Here is a 14,775-nt window from a genome sequence, read left to right as displayed (position 1 = left end):
GTTTTAATCCTAGCTCGTTTGGCCTCTGGAATATCATATTCCAAGCCCTCTAATCCTTAATGTAGAGGCTGCTAGATCTTATGTTATCGTGATTGTGTTTCCACAATATTCGAATTGTTTCTTTATGGCTACTTGCAATATTTTCTCCTTGACCTGGGAGTTCTGGAATTTGACTACAATATTCCTAGGAGTTTTCCTTTTAGGATCTCTTTCAGGAAGTGATCAGTGGATTTTTTCAATATTTATTTTACCCTCTGGTTCTAGAATATTAGGGCAGTTTTCCTTGATAATTTCTAGGCTCTTTATTTGATCATGGCTTTCATGTAGTCCAATATTTTTAAATCATCTCTCCTGGATCTTATTTTACTTGTCAGTTGTTTTCCCAATGAGGTATTTCACACTGTCTGCTTTTTTTCATTCTTTTGGTTTTGTTTTATTATTTCTTGATTTTTCATAATGTCATTAGCTTCTATCTACTCCTTTCTAATCTTTAAGGAATTATTTCTTCAGTGAGCTTTTGGACCTCCTTTTCCATCTGACCAATTCTGCTTTTTAAGACATTCTTCTCCTATTGGCTTTTTTTAATCTGTTTTGCCATTTGGGTTAGTCTGTTTTTTAAGGTGTTATTTTCTTCAATATTTTTTTGGTCCCCTTTAGCAAGCAGTTGGCTCATTTTTCATAATTTTCTTGCATCACTCTTATTTGTATTCCAAATTTTTGCTCTACTTTTTTTTACTTGATTTTCAAAATCCTTTTTGAGCTCTTCTATGACCTGAGGCCAATTCACATTTTTCTTGGCATCTTTGGCTGTAGGAGTTTTGACTTTGTTGTTTTCTTCTGTTTGTATATTTTGATCTTCCTTGTCACCAAAGTAAGATTCTGTAGTCTCATTTTTTTTCCTACTTTTGCTCATTTCCCCAGTCATTTACTTGACTTTTGAGCTCTTTGTCAAGGTAGTTCTCTGCTTCTAGTGAAGGTGAGGGATGTACTCTCAGTCATTCAATCCCCCCACAATAGCAGGGCCTACAGTTTCAGAAACAGCTACTGCCGCTGCCCTTACTGCAGCTGCCATGGGCTCCTATGCCCCTTCCACTGTCCTGAGGTTGGGGCCAGATCATGCTACTCTCTCACACTGGTCAGACAGGTTTTTTCCATTGACCTTCTAATTTGTCCTTGGCATTTTGGGGTTGTGAAGTCTGGGAACCACCACAGGGGTCAGAGATTCAGTCTCCCCTAGGCCTGCTCAGGTCCTATGTGTGCCAGTGCAGCCCATGCTGGACTTCCCTCTGCTCCCAGCTCAGGGGTATAGATACTTCTCTTCGACCTTCCAGGCTGTCTTGGCCTGGAGATTTGCTTCACTCCATCATTCTGTGGGTTCTACAGCTCCAGAATTTACTTAGAGTAATTTTTTTACTGGTATTTGGCTGGGTTTAGGTGGAGAGCTCTAACCAGTTTCTGCTTCTACTCTACCACCTTGGCTCTGACATATTTTTAAATACAATTTTTTATGTTCTATAAAATGTATTTTTCTAAATTATATAATAGACAATTTAAATAAAAAATAAAAGTAATGAGTAACACACTGTATTTGACTTCCTAACTATCCTATATCTTTGAATTACAGTCCAAGCATAGCTGTCAGACTTTGGACCCTTTCAAAATATTAAGTAACACCCAAATTGGTGAGTTTAGTTGATTCTCCTGTACCACCTACTCAATGTTTCCATCAAACCAAACCAAACCAATTTATTTCTCCCATAACAATGCTGCAGATATTTGAAAGCCATAATCATGTTCTCACAAAGTTTTCTCAAGGCCCACCTTGGTCAGTTCCTTAAATCTTCATAGTTTTAATCATGTTTGAAGTCCTCTGAATAGTGTCTAAGTTGTTTTCCTAATCTCTCTTAATCTGTGGAATTTGCAACTTTTATAATAAAAGTCTGACTAATTCTGAGTTATTCCTCATAGTCTGTAAGAGATGTGCTCCATTTTAAACTTCCTGTCACCTTGCATCATTTTAATTTACCAACTAGAACTGGACTTAATTCATGGGACCTATTAAAAAGTAGAGATGTTTTCATGTCCTTTAGATAGTTATTTTCTTTTTCCTACATATAAATATGTATCTGCTGATTTGAGAATAAGCAAATGCAAATAAATTAATATCAATTCTTGGGCACATACTTGATATTTTAAAGGAATTTATAGTTTATAAACTTGAATTAAATCTTCAGTACTTCTTGGGAAGTTAATACTTTTGTGTGAAACCATAGCAAATGTTAATAAAAGCCATCCTTCCCCTGTGGCATCTTTGCCTTTTGCTTTCTGATCCATGTTTTCTTGTGTATATTGTCCATTGTGATTGACTTTGAATGGTGCCAGATGGATCTTCACAGCTGGTTTAAAAACTTCAGATTTTTTTTCTTTCCCTTTCCAAATTGTTCTTGAGCATCATTTTATAAAAATAGAAATCAATGCTGAAGGTAGCTAAGTCACATCTGGGATGTATAAACTAAATTCAAAATGAGAAGGTGGGGAAAAGGCAGCTTGAGTATCTAGAGAGACAAATATGTTTTATATCAAATTCTCCTGTGAAAAATGTCATGAGAAGTGAGAATTGCTCAGGTTGTAGCAGCTGTTAGGGCGCCGTGATTCTCTCTACTGTCACGCTTAGAACTTAAAAGTCACAATTTTCTTTATAATTCACTACTCGATCATTCCATGGCCCCTATCTCAAGCTTAATTTAAGCTTTGTCCTTAGCATACAGAGCTACTGTATTGTTTATAAAAGAATAAGAACTTCAGTGATTGGAACCTTATTTTAGGATCATTTGGAATCTTTGCCCAATGTCTGTTGTGAAACTGGTTAGAAATAAGTTATTTTTTCTTTCACTTTCTAGTTTGATGATCACTTCTTTCCACGAGAACATGAACAGACATGGTATGCCAGTTGTGTTAAGTTCTGATGTTTTTTGCTTGGGAGGAAAAAGCATATTTAAGCTTTGGGGGTTATGTGACTTAGAAAGTACAGTGATACCAGGGATTTGAATACAAACAAAATATGATGCGCCTTCAAATATATGTGTATGTATGCAAATATACATGTATGCATGAATTCATATATATATATACATATATATGTACAGATATATTTATATATACATAGCACAATACAATGTAGTCTCAGAAGGAAGGCTTTAGCAGGAGCCTATAAAGAATGCATCCGAAAGTGAAATTTGAATACATTCTAAAATGTGGCACTCTGAATTCAATTCAACAAAAATTTATTAAACATATATGTGGAAGGAATTCTATTAGGTCCATGAATACATGGACAGAGATGAAATGGTAGCAGGATTTAAGAAGCTTAATTTCTGTTCACTTATAATGTGAATTATTCACGTTATAAGTGAATATGTTATATGTGAACAATAACATATAAACATATATGCTATATAAACATAAATAGGATATATTATGTGTATATATTGTTCACATTATACGTGAATATGTTATATGTGGACATATAACATATATGAACATATATGTGAAAAGGATTCCATTAGGTGTTATGTATACATGGACAGAGATGGAATGGTAACACGCTTTAAGAAGCTCAATTTCTAGTGAATGGAGCCATGTGATGGTACCCATAGTGGCTATTTATTTACTGCTTTAAAGTTTGCAAAGTTCTTTATGTACTTTATACACAAATATATAGAGAGAAAAGATGCAAAATAAATATAATGTAATTAAGGTAGGGTTCAGGAGCTGGGGATCTGGAAAACCTTGTGGAACATGGTACCTGACTTGAATCTTGCAGGGAACAAGGTATTTGATGTGGCAGAGTGGAGGAGAATGTGCAGTCCAGATAAGGGGAAAGCTAAAACATGCTTATAGAAAAGGGGGATAGAATGTTAGGGTGACAAATGGCAAAAAGTATAGTTTGGCTGAACTGTAGAATTCCAGGGAGATGAAGGATAATGTTTACAAAGATATGTTAAAGGTCTTTAAATGTTAAACAGAGGAAATTTTATTTTTTTCTGGAGGTAGTAAGGAGCTGTTGGGATATGTTGAGTTAGGTTAGTGACTTAATCAGACCTAAACTTTAGGAAATCTCTTTAGTAGTTGTATTTAGAGTGGATTGGAGAGGTGGGGTCTTGAGGTAGGGAGGATAGCTGTTATGATATACCACTACTGATGAACAAGGGTGCTGGCCATGTGAATAGAAGGAAGTGATCAGAAGCAAGCCATAGTACAGAAACAGAAATTACAAGTTGGGAAATGCATTGATATATGGCTTGAAAGACCATGAGGAACCAAGGATTTTTGCTAAGATTGCAAATTTACTTAAAAGGATGATGGTCCTCTTGACAAAATAGGTAAGTTCAAAGGGAGGAAGTGTTTGTGCTACAAAGTTAATGGGTTCAGTTTTGGGCATGTTGAACTTGAGATATCTTTTGGATCATCCAGTTTGAAATTTCTAAGTAGACAATTGGTGATATGGGACTGAATCTCACAAATGAGACTAGAGATGGGTAAATTGATATGGGAATTATCTGCGTGTAGATAATAATTCAACACATGGGAGCCAATGTCATCATCATATAGGAAATAAAGAAGAGGACCTAGGACAAGCCTTTGAGAAATACCTACAGTCACAGGGCATGATATCATGATAAACTACCAAAGGAGAAGGAGAACCCAGAGAGAACGGTTCCAGATTTTAGAAAGAGAAGGTCATCAGCTGTTAAAAGTTGAGGGGAGGTCATTCATGGAAAGAGCTCATATTTAGAGCTGAAAGACCTCATTTTCCTATCCTAGCTTTGCTACTTACTACCTATGAAATTTGGAGTAAATAAGAAACTAGATCTCAATTATCTCATTTTGTAAAATTATGAAGATTGAACTGGATATCAAATTCAGATATAAACATATCCCTGTGGGCTATATGTTGACTTAGAAAACCACAAATTAACAATAAGTTGTATGTTTGTTCTGTTAAACATTTTCAAATTACATTTTAATTTGGTTTTGGCCTTGGACAGATGGCTTACAAGCAGTGAATTGGACTAGATGGAACTTGAAGGTCCCTGCCAGATCCAACACCTATGGTCTTAGGACCTTTGAATCTATGGGAGAAGTTGTGATTTATCCAATATTAAGCGTAGTTGGTTGCATATGGTTGGTTATATAGTGGTTGCCTGAGATCAAGAGAGAATATACCTTCTGAATCTTATTGAGTGCTCTTTGCAGTACAGCATATATGTCCCTGTTCTCTGGTTTGGAGGAATCTTTCTAAAAACCTTATAAAGCTTCTGTTCTTCACTGGTCATTTACTTAGTCAAAGAAAATTTTCATGCTTTGCAATAGGAAAACAGTACTGTACTACGGGAATGAAGCATTTATCCAACTATTGTGACAAGCAATTTGGAATTACAGTCAAAATATTTTTGAGTAAACTGTGTATATCTTTTGACCCAACAATACCACTATTAGGTCTTGATCCTGAAGAAATAAAAGAAAAAGGAAAGAACCAAGGTGCATAAAATATTTACTTTTTGTTATAGTAAAGTACTGGAAAATAAGAAGATTGTTCATTAATTTGGGAATAGGTGAACAAGTTGTAATAAGTGAATTGATGGGATGTTATTGTGCCATAAGAAATGATACTTGTATACAGAGTTCAGTGAGCAGAACCAGGAGAACTGTTCATACAAAAATAACAACATAGTAAAGAAAAACAAGTTTGAAACATTAAAAATTGTGTGAAATGTAATGAGCAACTGAGATTGCAAAAGAATGATTCCAAAGTCACTTTTCTACCAGTGACATGCTGTGTGACCTTTTATAAGAAGTCACTTAACCTTTACGAGCCTCAGTTTCTTTAAGGATTAAAAAGTAATCATGCTACGTCTTTCCTGACAGGGAAGTGATCATCTCAGGGGACTAAATGAGACATGCATTTTAAAACAGGGACAACACATGGATTTGTTTTTGCTTGATTATGCCTATTTCTCTTAAAAGTTATTTTTAATGAGAAAGGGAAAATAAGGATAGAGTAACCTCTAATAAAAAAAAAAAAAGACTTGGCAACACAGAAAAGAAGGTCGTTGTAGCTTTCAAAAAAATCACAGAACAAAACAGAAGAAAGGTCAGAAAGAATTATGGACAAGGAAGACAGCTATGCAAGTTACATGTAGAATTTATTATATATTTTAAAAGGATAGAATACATAATGTTCATAATTTAATGTACAATCCTCTTTCTATTCTACTATGTGTATATAAATTCTCATTTAATTGTGTATTTATTAAGTTTAGAATTTTAGAAATTATCTAAAAACAAACAGTGTAAAAGAAAATTATTTAAAAATTAAAGCTACTAAAAGTTTTTTCATAGAGAACAATATTCTCCCCACTCGCAACATCCCTCCTTACCATTCCCTTGAAATTGACTGGTGGAAAAAAAAAAAACAAACCCCCAAGGCTTTTGTATTTTTCCTTTCTTATTATAAAGCTCTAGATGCTAGTTTCTAGCAGTTGTGGGAGTCTAGCAGTGCCATTACGTAGTCAGTAACTCATGTATGTGCTGCTGAAATGTATAATTTCATCTAGCCTTCTACAAGATTTTCTTTATTTTTAGCATTGTTGGCTTTTTTCTCCCCATTGGGGGGAAAAAACCAGAAACTACTCTCGCTTCCAAAATGTTTTAGTTTCCAAAATCTGATTTCCATAGCATGACTCAATTGTACCCCCATCACAGAATCTTTTCTGTGAGTTGGTGATTCAATCTATTGAGACCTAAATCATAGAGCCTCATCACAGATCTGGAGTTGGACAGGACTTTTGAGTTCAAACCCATTTTACAGATAACTGTGATACAGAGATGGTGTCCAGATAAAGAGTAGAAAATCCAGAAGATCTAGCTTCTAGATGTGCTTCTAGGACAACAAGGGGGTGCAAGCATGGAGCCCCAGCCCTGGGCACTGGCCCTGGAGTCATGAAGACTCATCTTTATGAGTTCAACTTTGGCCTCAGACACTTATTTGCTGTGTGAGCCTGGAAAAGTCACTTCACCCTATTTTCCTTAGCTTCTTCATCTGTTAAATGAACTGAAGAAGGAAATGGCAAATCACTCCAAGATCTTTGCCAAGAAAACCCTCAAATGGGGTCACAAAGAAATGGACTTGACTGGATGACCTTGTTCTACCAGTGACATGCTATGTGAACTTTTCTAAGAAGTCACTTAATTTTTCTAAGCCTCAGTTTCTTCAGTGATTAAAAATAAGAATTATAACCCCTTCCCTGTTTGTAATGTATCCAGAGTCACACACTGAGGCAGGATTCAAACTTCATCTGTCTGCCACTGTCTACCACTCTATGTACTCTCTCACCTAGCTGTCTTCGTGTTGTGAAAGCAACAGGATACAGCTCTTATTTTGTTTGAAGATGCTAACTTTGAATTCTTAGATATCTAAGTTATTTTGATCTGTAAAATACTTCTTTATTTAGATTAAGTAGAGTTATGCATACTGAAACAGGAAAATATAATAACATTAATACTAATACAGTACCTCTTATAATGCTTTACAATTTTCAGTGTTTTCATATCTATTATTTCACTTGATCCTCAAAACAAACCTGTAAAACTGACAAGTAATGGCTTATTATTCTTATAATTTACTTTTAAAAATATTTATTTTTAATTTATGGAATACAACAAGCATTTCCGTAACATGATGTAATTAAAAAAATGATTGTACATGAAACTACAAATTTATTATGTACAACTTGCTATTTCTTTTATGTATATATATAAATGTATATTAAAAATTTCATTTTTCTTCCTCTCCCTCCAATCCCCCCAGAGGTGGCTACCATTAGACACAAACTATTTACTTTTGAAAAAAAAACTGGTACTCCTAAAGGTCAAATGACTTAGTCAAAGCTGCAAACAGTAATGTCATTGCTAGAACCAGAACTAGAAACTAGTGTTCTGACTCAGTAAAATGCTCTTTGTATTGCCTCATCTCATTATTTTCATGACACTGTTCTCTTTTATTTCTCTTCTTAACAGTCTGAACTACTCATTGCTGGATCATCATCCACGTCCCACCCCTTAACTGTGAGTGTGCCTCAAGTACGTGCCCTAGGCCCTCTTCTCTTCTTTCTCTATGCTTTCTTTCACATTTTGACCTCATCACCTCCCAGTGGATTAATTATCACCTCTATGAAGATGACTCCCACATCTGTATATCTGTTCTTAGCCCTTCTTCTGAGCTCTAGTTATATATCTTCAACTGCTATTTTAAATTTGAGTTCCTATAGGCATTTGAAACCCAACAAATGTCCCCAGACCCCCAAACACATCCTTTTGATCCTTGTAATTTTTATCTATATCCATCCTTTTAATCTACAAGGTTAAAAAAAATTTAAGTCATCCTTGAATTTTCAGTCTCTCATACCCTGGCTCACCCTGCATATCTAATCAGCTACCAAATCTTATTCATTTTGTGTCTGCAGGACTTTTCATGGTACCTTTATTTTTGCTTACATGAATTGAAGAGCTGCTGAAGGGATGTTTCTAAAGCACAAGTCTGACCATGGTACTCCCTGTTCAGTAAATTCCAGTGTCTTCCTATTGCTTCTTAGATCAAATACAAATTTTCTATTTGCCATTTCAAGTCAGTTACAATCAAAGTATCAAACACAAGGCAACTGACCACATACTGCTTACAACACTCCCATATTCATTCTCAATCAAATTAAAATATGGTTGGGAAATGTAAAAATCCCATGAAACATAGATAATATTACATACTAACATGAAATCAATTATATGGTCCACAGGGATCCTTAGGTATAGATTAATGGCTTTTGGTTTCTATTTGAGTTTGATACCACTGATTTACACCTTATCTTCAACCAATATTTTTTTATAATGGTATTTTATTTTTTTCCAATTGCAAATTCTAACATTAATTTTTAAAAATATTGAGTTCCATATTTTCTCCCTCTCTCTTTCCCCTGCCCCTCCCTAAGAGGTAATTTTGATATAGGCTATATGGGTGCGAACATATAAAACACATTTCCATATTAGTCATCCAACCAACCTTTGTAGCCATATTATACATTACTCTGAAGTTCAGTCAGACTTTTAACCATTTACTAATATTCCTTTTTCTGGCTCTTTGCCTTTGCATAATCTGTTCCCCCGTCCTTGGAATGTACTCCTTTACTTCTGCCTCTTAAAATATCTAGTTTACCTTGGCAAGTTTGCTTTACCCAGTTCAAATTCATCAAGGTAAACTAAGTATTTTAGGATAAGGATCTCTGTGGGCTGCATGGTGATTTCATTTCATAATGGAATATTATCTATATTATATCTTTCCGGTGAGACTTTTCTTGTCTCCTCTTCCTAGCTGCCAATAGATTCTCCCAAAAGTCTTTGTGTTTATTGAGTATATATTTATTGAGGTCTACATTTTCTCTTCTAATTGAATGAATATAAGCTTCTTGAGGACAGGAACTATTTGATTTCTTTCTTTTTATCTGAAATTTGTAGCACAAAATAAGCTTGTTGATTGATTAGTTAATCAGAAAAATCTGTGTAAATATATTTGCTGTTTTTATATATTGAATGAACCTGATGAGATTTATCCATTAGCAACACAGTTCTTCTTGCCTGGAATTTGATAATAGCCTCTCAGCTGGCTTATCCTGTTTTCCACTGAGCAGTGCAACTGATTACTACTTACTAGCCAGAAGTTCTAGGCTGCTTTTAGCAATGGCTAATGGGACGTTGTAGTAGGCTCAACATCATTCAATGAACAGACAATTTTGCTATAGAGAGAGGGCAAGAGATATGTAATCATTATTTCTGAACTTAAAAATTTTGGGATGAATTTGTATCTCAGTATAAATAAAAATATCTATCAAAAGAAATACTATAAATTTAGAAAATATTTTCAACAATAATTACAGTCCTATGCTCTCTCTATAGTAGGTGTTTCTTAAGTGGTTATTGAATTGTTTTGTGCTCACATTTTCCTGCCTGTTTTACGTTTCTAAGGCACAATATATGTATTTTAAAATTAATTATATTGCTATCTTTTATTTTTGTATCACTTTCGTTTCTAAATACATTTTTTCACCCTGCCCTACCTAGATAACCATCTCTTATAAAAAAGAATGGAAAAACCAAGTTTGACGTTTACAATATTTCTTATCATATTCTCTTACACCTTCAAAAAAGAGAGGGATTGAGGTTCATTTCCTCATCTCTTGTACGTGCACAAACTTGAACATTGTAATTGCACAGGGTTCATCCCCTTATGCTTTTCCCTTTCTTTATTTCCACTTATATCATTGTAGGCATTTGGTATATTGTTTTCCTGATTCTTGTTTTACTTCTTTCATCAGTTCATTTAGTCTTTTTATGCTTCTCTGAAGTCTTCACATTGTTTCTTATGGTACAAAAGTATTTCATTGTGTTCTTGTATGTAATAAATGTTTAGTTTTTCTCTATTCAGGGGTATCTACTTTGTTTCTTTGTTTTTTTTTTCTATCACAGAAAATGCTACTAAGAATATTTTTGAATATATGTGTGTGTATATATATATGTATATGTGCATGTACGTATACACATATACAAACTCAGTCTATTCTCATTATTTGTGGATTCCATATTGGAAAATTTACCTATTTGCTCAAATTTATTAATAACCCCCAAATCAAAACTCATGATACTTTTGCTGTCATTTGTGGCATGTGCAGAACCATGAAAAATTTGGGTCATTCTGCATTCCCAGCTGAGGTGGAATATGGTGATGCTCTGCCTTCTTGTTTCAGCTTTCATACTGTAACAAGAATCCTTTTTTCGTCTATTTAGTGCCATGGTTTCCCACAGTTTTAATGTTGATTTCACTATTTAAAATGGCCCTCAAGCATAGATAGTGTTGAAATGCTGTCCAACATTCCTAAGGGCAAAAAGGCTGTGACTAACATGGGAAATACATGTGTTAGATAAGCTTTGTACAGGCATAAATTATGGTGCTGTTGGCCATGAATCCAGTGTTAATGAATCAATAATGTGGTATGTCCAGAAAAATGAAGGAGAAATTTAAATTTCTGGAAAATCTGGAAAGTGCTAAACTAAAAGTTGTAATCAGAGGTTCATAGGAAGCTAAATATATAGTTCCCTTAGGGGCATTGGTTCATGTTCACTAAGTGGATGTTTGCAATGACTTTATAGAGCATAACTACTAGAAATGATGAGAATTTACTGTGTGTGTGTGTGTGTGTGTGTGTGTGTGTGTGTGTGTGTATGTACGTGTGTGTGTGTGTGATCTTCTTTTCCTCCTTAACTTTCTGGATCAATGTGCATAGTAGTTCAATCTCTGGGTCAAAAGATATGGATGTTTACAAAAGTATACTTTAAAGAGATACTGAATGTTCTTTTACCAGCTCTGAGGAATATCAAGAACTACTCAGTCAACATCTAAGACATCGTCAATTTGTACTTAAGTTTCACTGAGAATTCTGTATACTAGCATGCAGCGCTTGGGTACCTGAGAAAGTAGATGATCACATTAAATTGGAAAAGTGTGAGTTAAGTTGTAGTTAGGATTCATTTTGTGTGTTCACTTTTTAGAAAATATAGCAACATTTAATAATTTTAATTTATAAAAATTAAAATTGAGATCTGAATTCTACAATAGTGATGAAACAATATCTTGGTAGGAGAATATATACAATAAAATTTTAAAAAATTACAAATATAAATATTAATTTCATTCTTTATGCTTCAGTGGTAAACACTTAATTTGAAACATATTTCCATTGCAATTCACCATTTCCTTTTGTTCTGAAGAAATAGTTCTCTTAGACTAAATGTTTAATGCCTGATTTAAATCCTAATATGAATTTCAAGGGAATAATGCTTTTGGAAGAATTGTTTTAATCATTTTTAATTTTGCCAGAAATAAAATATATTGACTTGTTAATCTTGGAGAACTCAAACATGAATGAATTTGAAAGGTTAAAAATTTTCTACACGCTTAGTTTCCAGTGAGGAAGAATTTCTCAGACAAGTAGGGTATAAATACTGACAGACCATTTATAAGACTCTAAAAAATGGTACATTCATAGAATCTTAGACTGTGATAGGAACATAGAGGTCTCTTTCAACCCCTACTCAATATAACATCGTTGGCACAAGGCAATTCTATATAAAAACCATTAACATGAACTTTAAAAGATTAAGGATATATCTGTGATGTCAACATAGGTGTTTGAGAAACCACAGTCTGTGGGGCTTCTATTTCAGAGGTGTCAAATACATGGCTTGCAGTGCCCGAGTACTGCTCAAACAAGATTAAAATATGATTGTGAAATATTTAACAAAATAAAATACAATAGAAAATAAATGATAATTAATATGTGCTTTTCCAAGTCAGTATACTATCTGCAGGAATCCTTATGTACAGTTTGTTGGCCTCTTGTTTCTATCTGTGTTTGAAACCATTGGTCTATTTGATAATAAATAATTTAGTGTTCTATTTGCTAGACTGATAGAATTTTAGAGATGAAAGTTCTTACTCTCTCACTTTACAGATAAAGACTGAATCGTCGAGGGGTGAAGTGATTTTTCCAAGATTAAAATTATAGTCAGGGTCATGACTAGACCTTTGGTCTATTGGCTTCCAGGTCATTGCTATTTCTACTCTACTATATCTCATTGAATGGACCAGTTTTTTGTTGGAAAGCAGGCATGAATTTAATAATTTCTGGACAAATTGATTAAAACTCTAAAAATATTATTGATTAAAAAATCCTAGATGAAAAAAATAGCTGTTGATACCTTTTACAGGAACATACATATATATTCAAATGATAGGATCTTATAGTATAGAAAATATATATTATTTGTAAGTCTCTTCATTAGAAGATGTTATATAGTTCACTCCCTTCCTGAAACTTACAGAAATTCATATTTGCAAAAGTGGTTTTTGTTATTTGGGAAAACTACAGAGCTATGTAATTCAGAATGGAAAAGAAAAAAAAAATGTAAGAGTGTATTGTATGATTTATTTTTCTGGATTATATTTATTAGGAAATCTTGGGTGATATTCATTTAAGTATCTCTATCAATGAATTTTTTTTTTCCTTAATTTTCTGGAATGTGGTGTGATACTGTATTACATGTAATTGTCATAGCTTAGTTAAGAACAGATCTAAAGGTAAAATTATTTTTGAGTATGTGTTCATTAAAAGTAGGAAAAATGAGGATGAAGGTCAATGGTAGTGTAATGGAAATTGAAAAAGTTGTGGAGTCAGAGGGTCCAGGTTCAAGTCTCAGCTCCACCATCATCTTTGTGATGCTAAGCAAGTAACCTAATTTCCCTGGTCCTCAGTTTTCTTGGCTATATTAAGAGAGAGGTCTGGAATAGCTGGGGTCTTTTGGCTCTGGAGCTAGGATACTTTGTATCATGGAGTTTTTGGAACTAGAGTGGAGGGCAGGCATGCTTGGAATCTTGCTCTGAGGTCAAATATAGTTTCATCATTTACAAGTTAGACTATCATCAGGTCGCTCTCATGTAGGAAGGATTATTAGATCAGAATAACAACACTCCCCAAAAACTCGAGTGTGTCTTGGAAGGAAAGCACCCCCTCCTATGGACCAATGAAGATGATCAATTACTCCTTTCTACTCTTAATTTCTGTGATTCATGGCTCTTAACACTTTGTGTTTTACCAAACCAAAAGTATTGATAGCCAATAGCAATGTCAATGTTTGTGATCTTTTAATGATGATATCCATTTTCCTAGTGAACAATGCACACCCAGTGAATAAGAAAGAGAAATATTTACTAAGCCCTTCTTGAAATGATGTAATGTGATATAGGTAATTTTAAAGCTTTTTTATGTAGTACCTAAACTATGTTCTATAATATAGTTCTTTGCAGGATCACTCTGCATGTTAAAGAGGATCCCATGGTATTTGTACATAACTTTTACACTGCCCTCCATTTCACGTGGAGGCTTTACTAAGCCTATTTAGTTTTTATGTGCTCCCCAATGTGATGTCCAGATGAACCAAAATATTTCGCTCTCTAAGCTATGAAGCATTAATAATTGATATGCTATGGTTCAAATTTAGAGGCCCATATTTTAGACTTATTTGTCCTCTTATAGTTCAAGTATTTTTCAATACTGAATCTAAAGATTATTACTTATAAACTTTGCTTGGATAAAGTCAATTCTACATTTGTTTATTGTCAACAAAGTTTGTTTACATGTTAACAAACTTGTCTGTTCCTAAACTGAAGACTTTGGGATGAATGCAAAAAGATCATTTGATTTGAGAATAACTTGGAGAATATAAAAGGAATACAAACACTTACATTCTTTCAGTGGAGATGGGTTATTATCCTTTTTTTTTAATCTGGAAAGATTTCTCATTTTTTACATTTAACAATTGAGAGAAGTATCATTTGAAGTTAAAAGGTAGAGGTTGCAATATGACTTGGAAGTTATTGTCCTTAGACTCTGTCCTTTCACCAGTGAAAAATGGAGCGAGTTCTTGAAGTCATCTCTTGCCTAGCTTTCTCTGAATTGGCATTTATTTTTTCCTTCATTTTATCCTATCTCTTTCCTTTTTCTTATCCTCTTCTCACCTGCCCTACCTGAGGAAGGTTCTTGTAGTGTTTATCTATTTGGTCATTTATTCGGCAAACACTGAGACTTGCAGCGTCCCCAGCACTATACCGTT

The 14,775-nt window shown here is 34.0% G+C and overlaps 1 protein-coding gene across 5 annotated transcripts in view; it reads left to right on the top strand.

Moving 5' to 3' along the window:
- Window positions 1-14,775, top strand: part of PPARGC1A (PPARG coactivator 1 alpha) — a 779,791-nt gene that overhangs the window by 414,681 nt on the left and 350,335 nt on the right. The window contains exon 3 of one of the 5 annotated variants that reach the window (XM_072620376.1): window positions 8,080-8,127. The exons of 3 other annotated variants lie outside the window; for them this stretch is intronic. In XM_072620376.1, the coding sequence (XP_072476477.1) occupies window positions 8,080-8,127 (48 nt within the window). Of the gene's footprint in view, window positions 1-8,079; window positions 8,143-14,775 lie in introns of all 5 variants that reach the window. One more of the 5 variants, XM_072620375.1, reaches the window with a different exon arrangement.

Source organism: Notamacropus eugenii, chromosome 6, assembly GCF_028372415.1.
Source record: "Notamacropus eugenii isolate mMacEug1 chromosome 6, mMacEug1.pri_v2, whole genome shotgun sequence".
In the NCBI taxonomy this organism is placed as follows: Eukaryota; Metazoa; Chordata; class Mammalia; order Diprotodontia; family Macropodidae; genus Notamacropus; species Notamacropus eugenii.
Note: the sequence above shows the minus strand (reverse complement) of the source record. Positions and strands in the feature narration are given on the sequence as shown.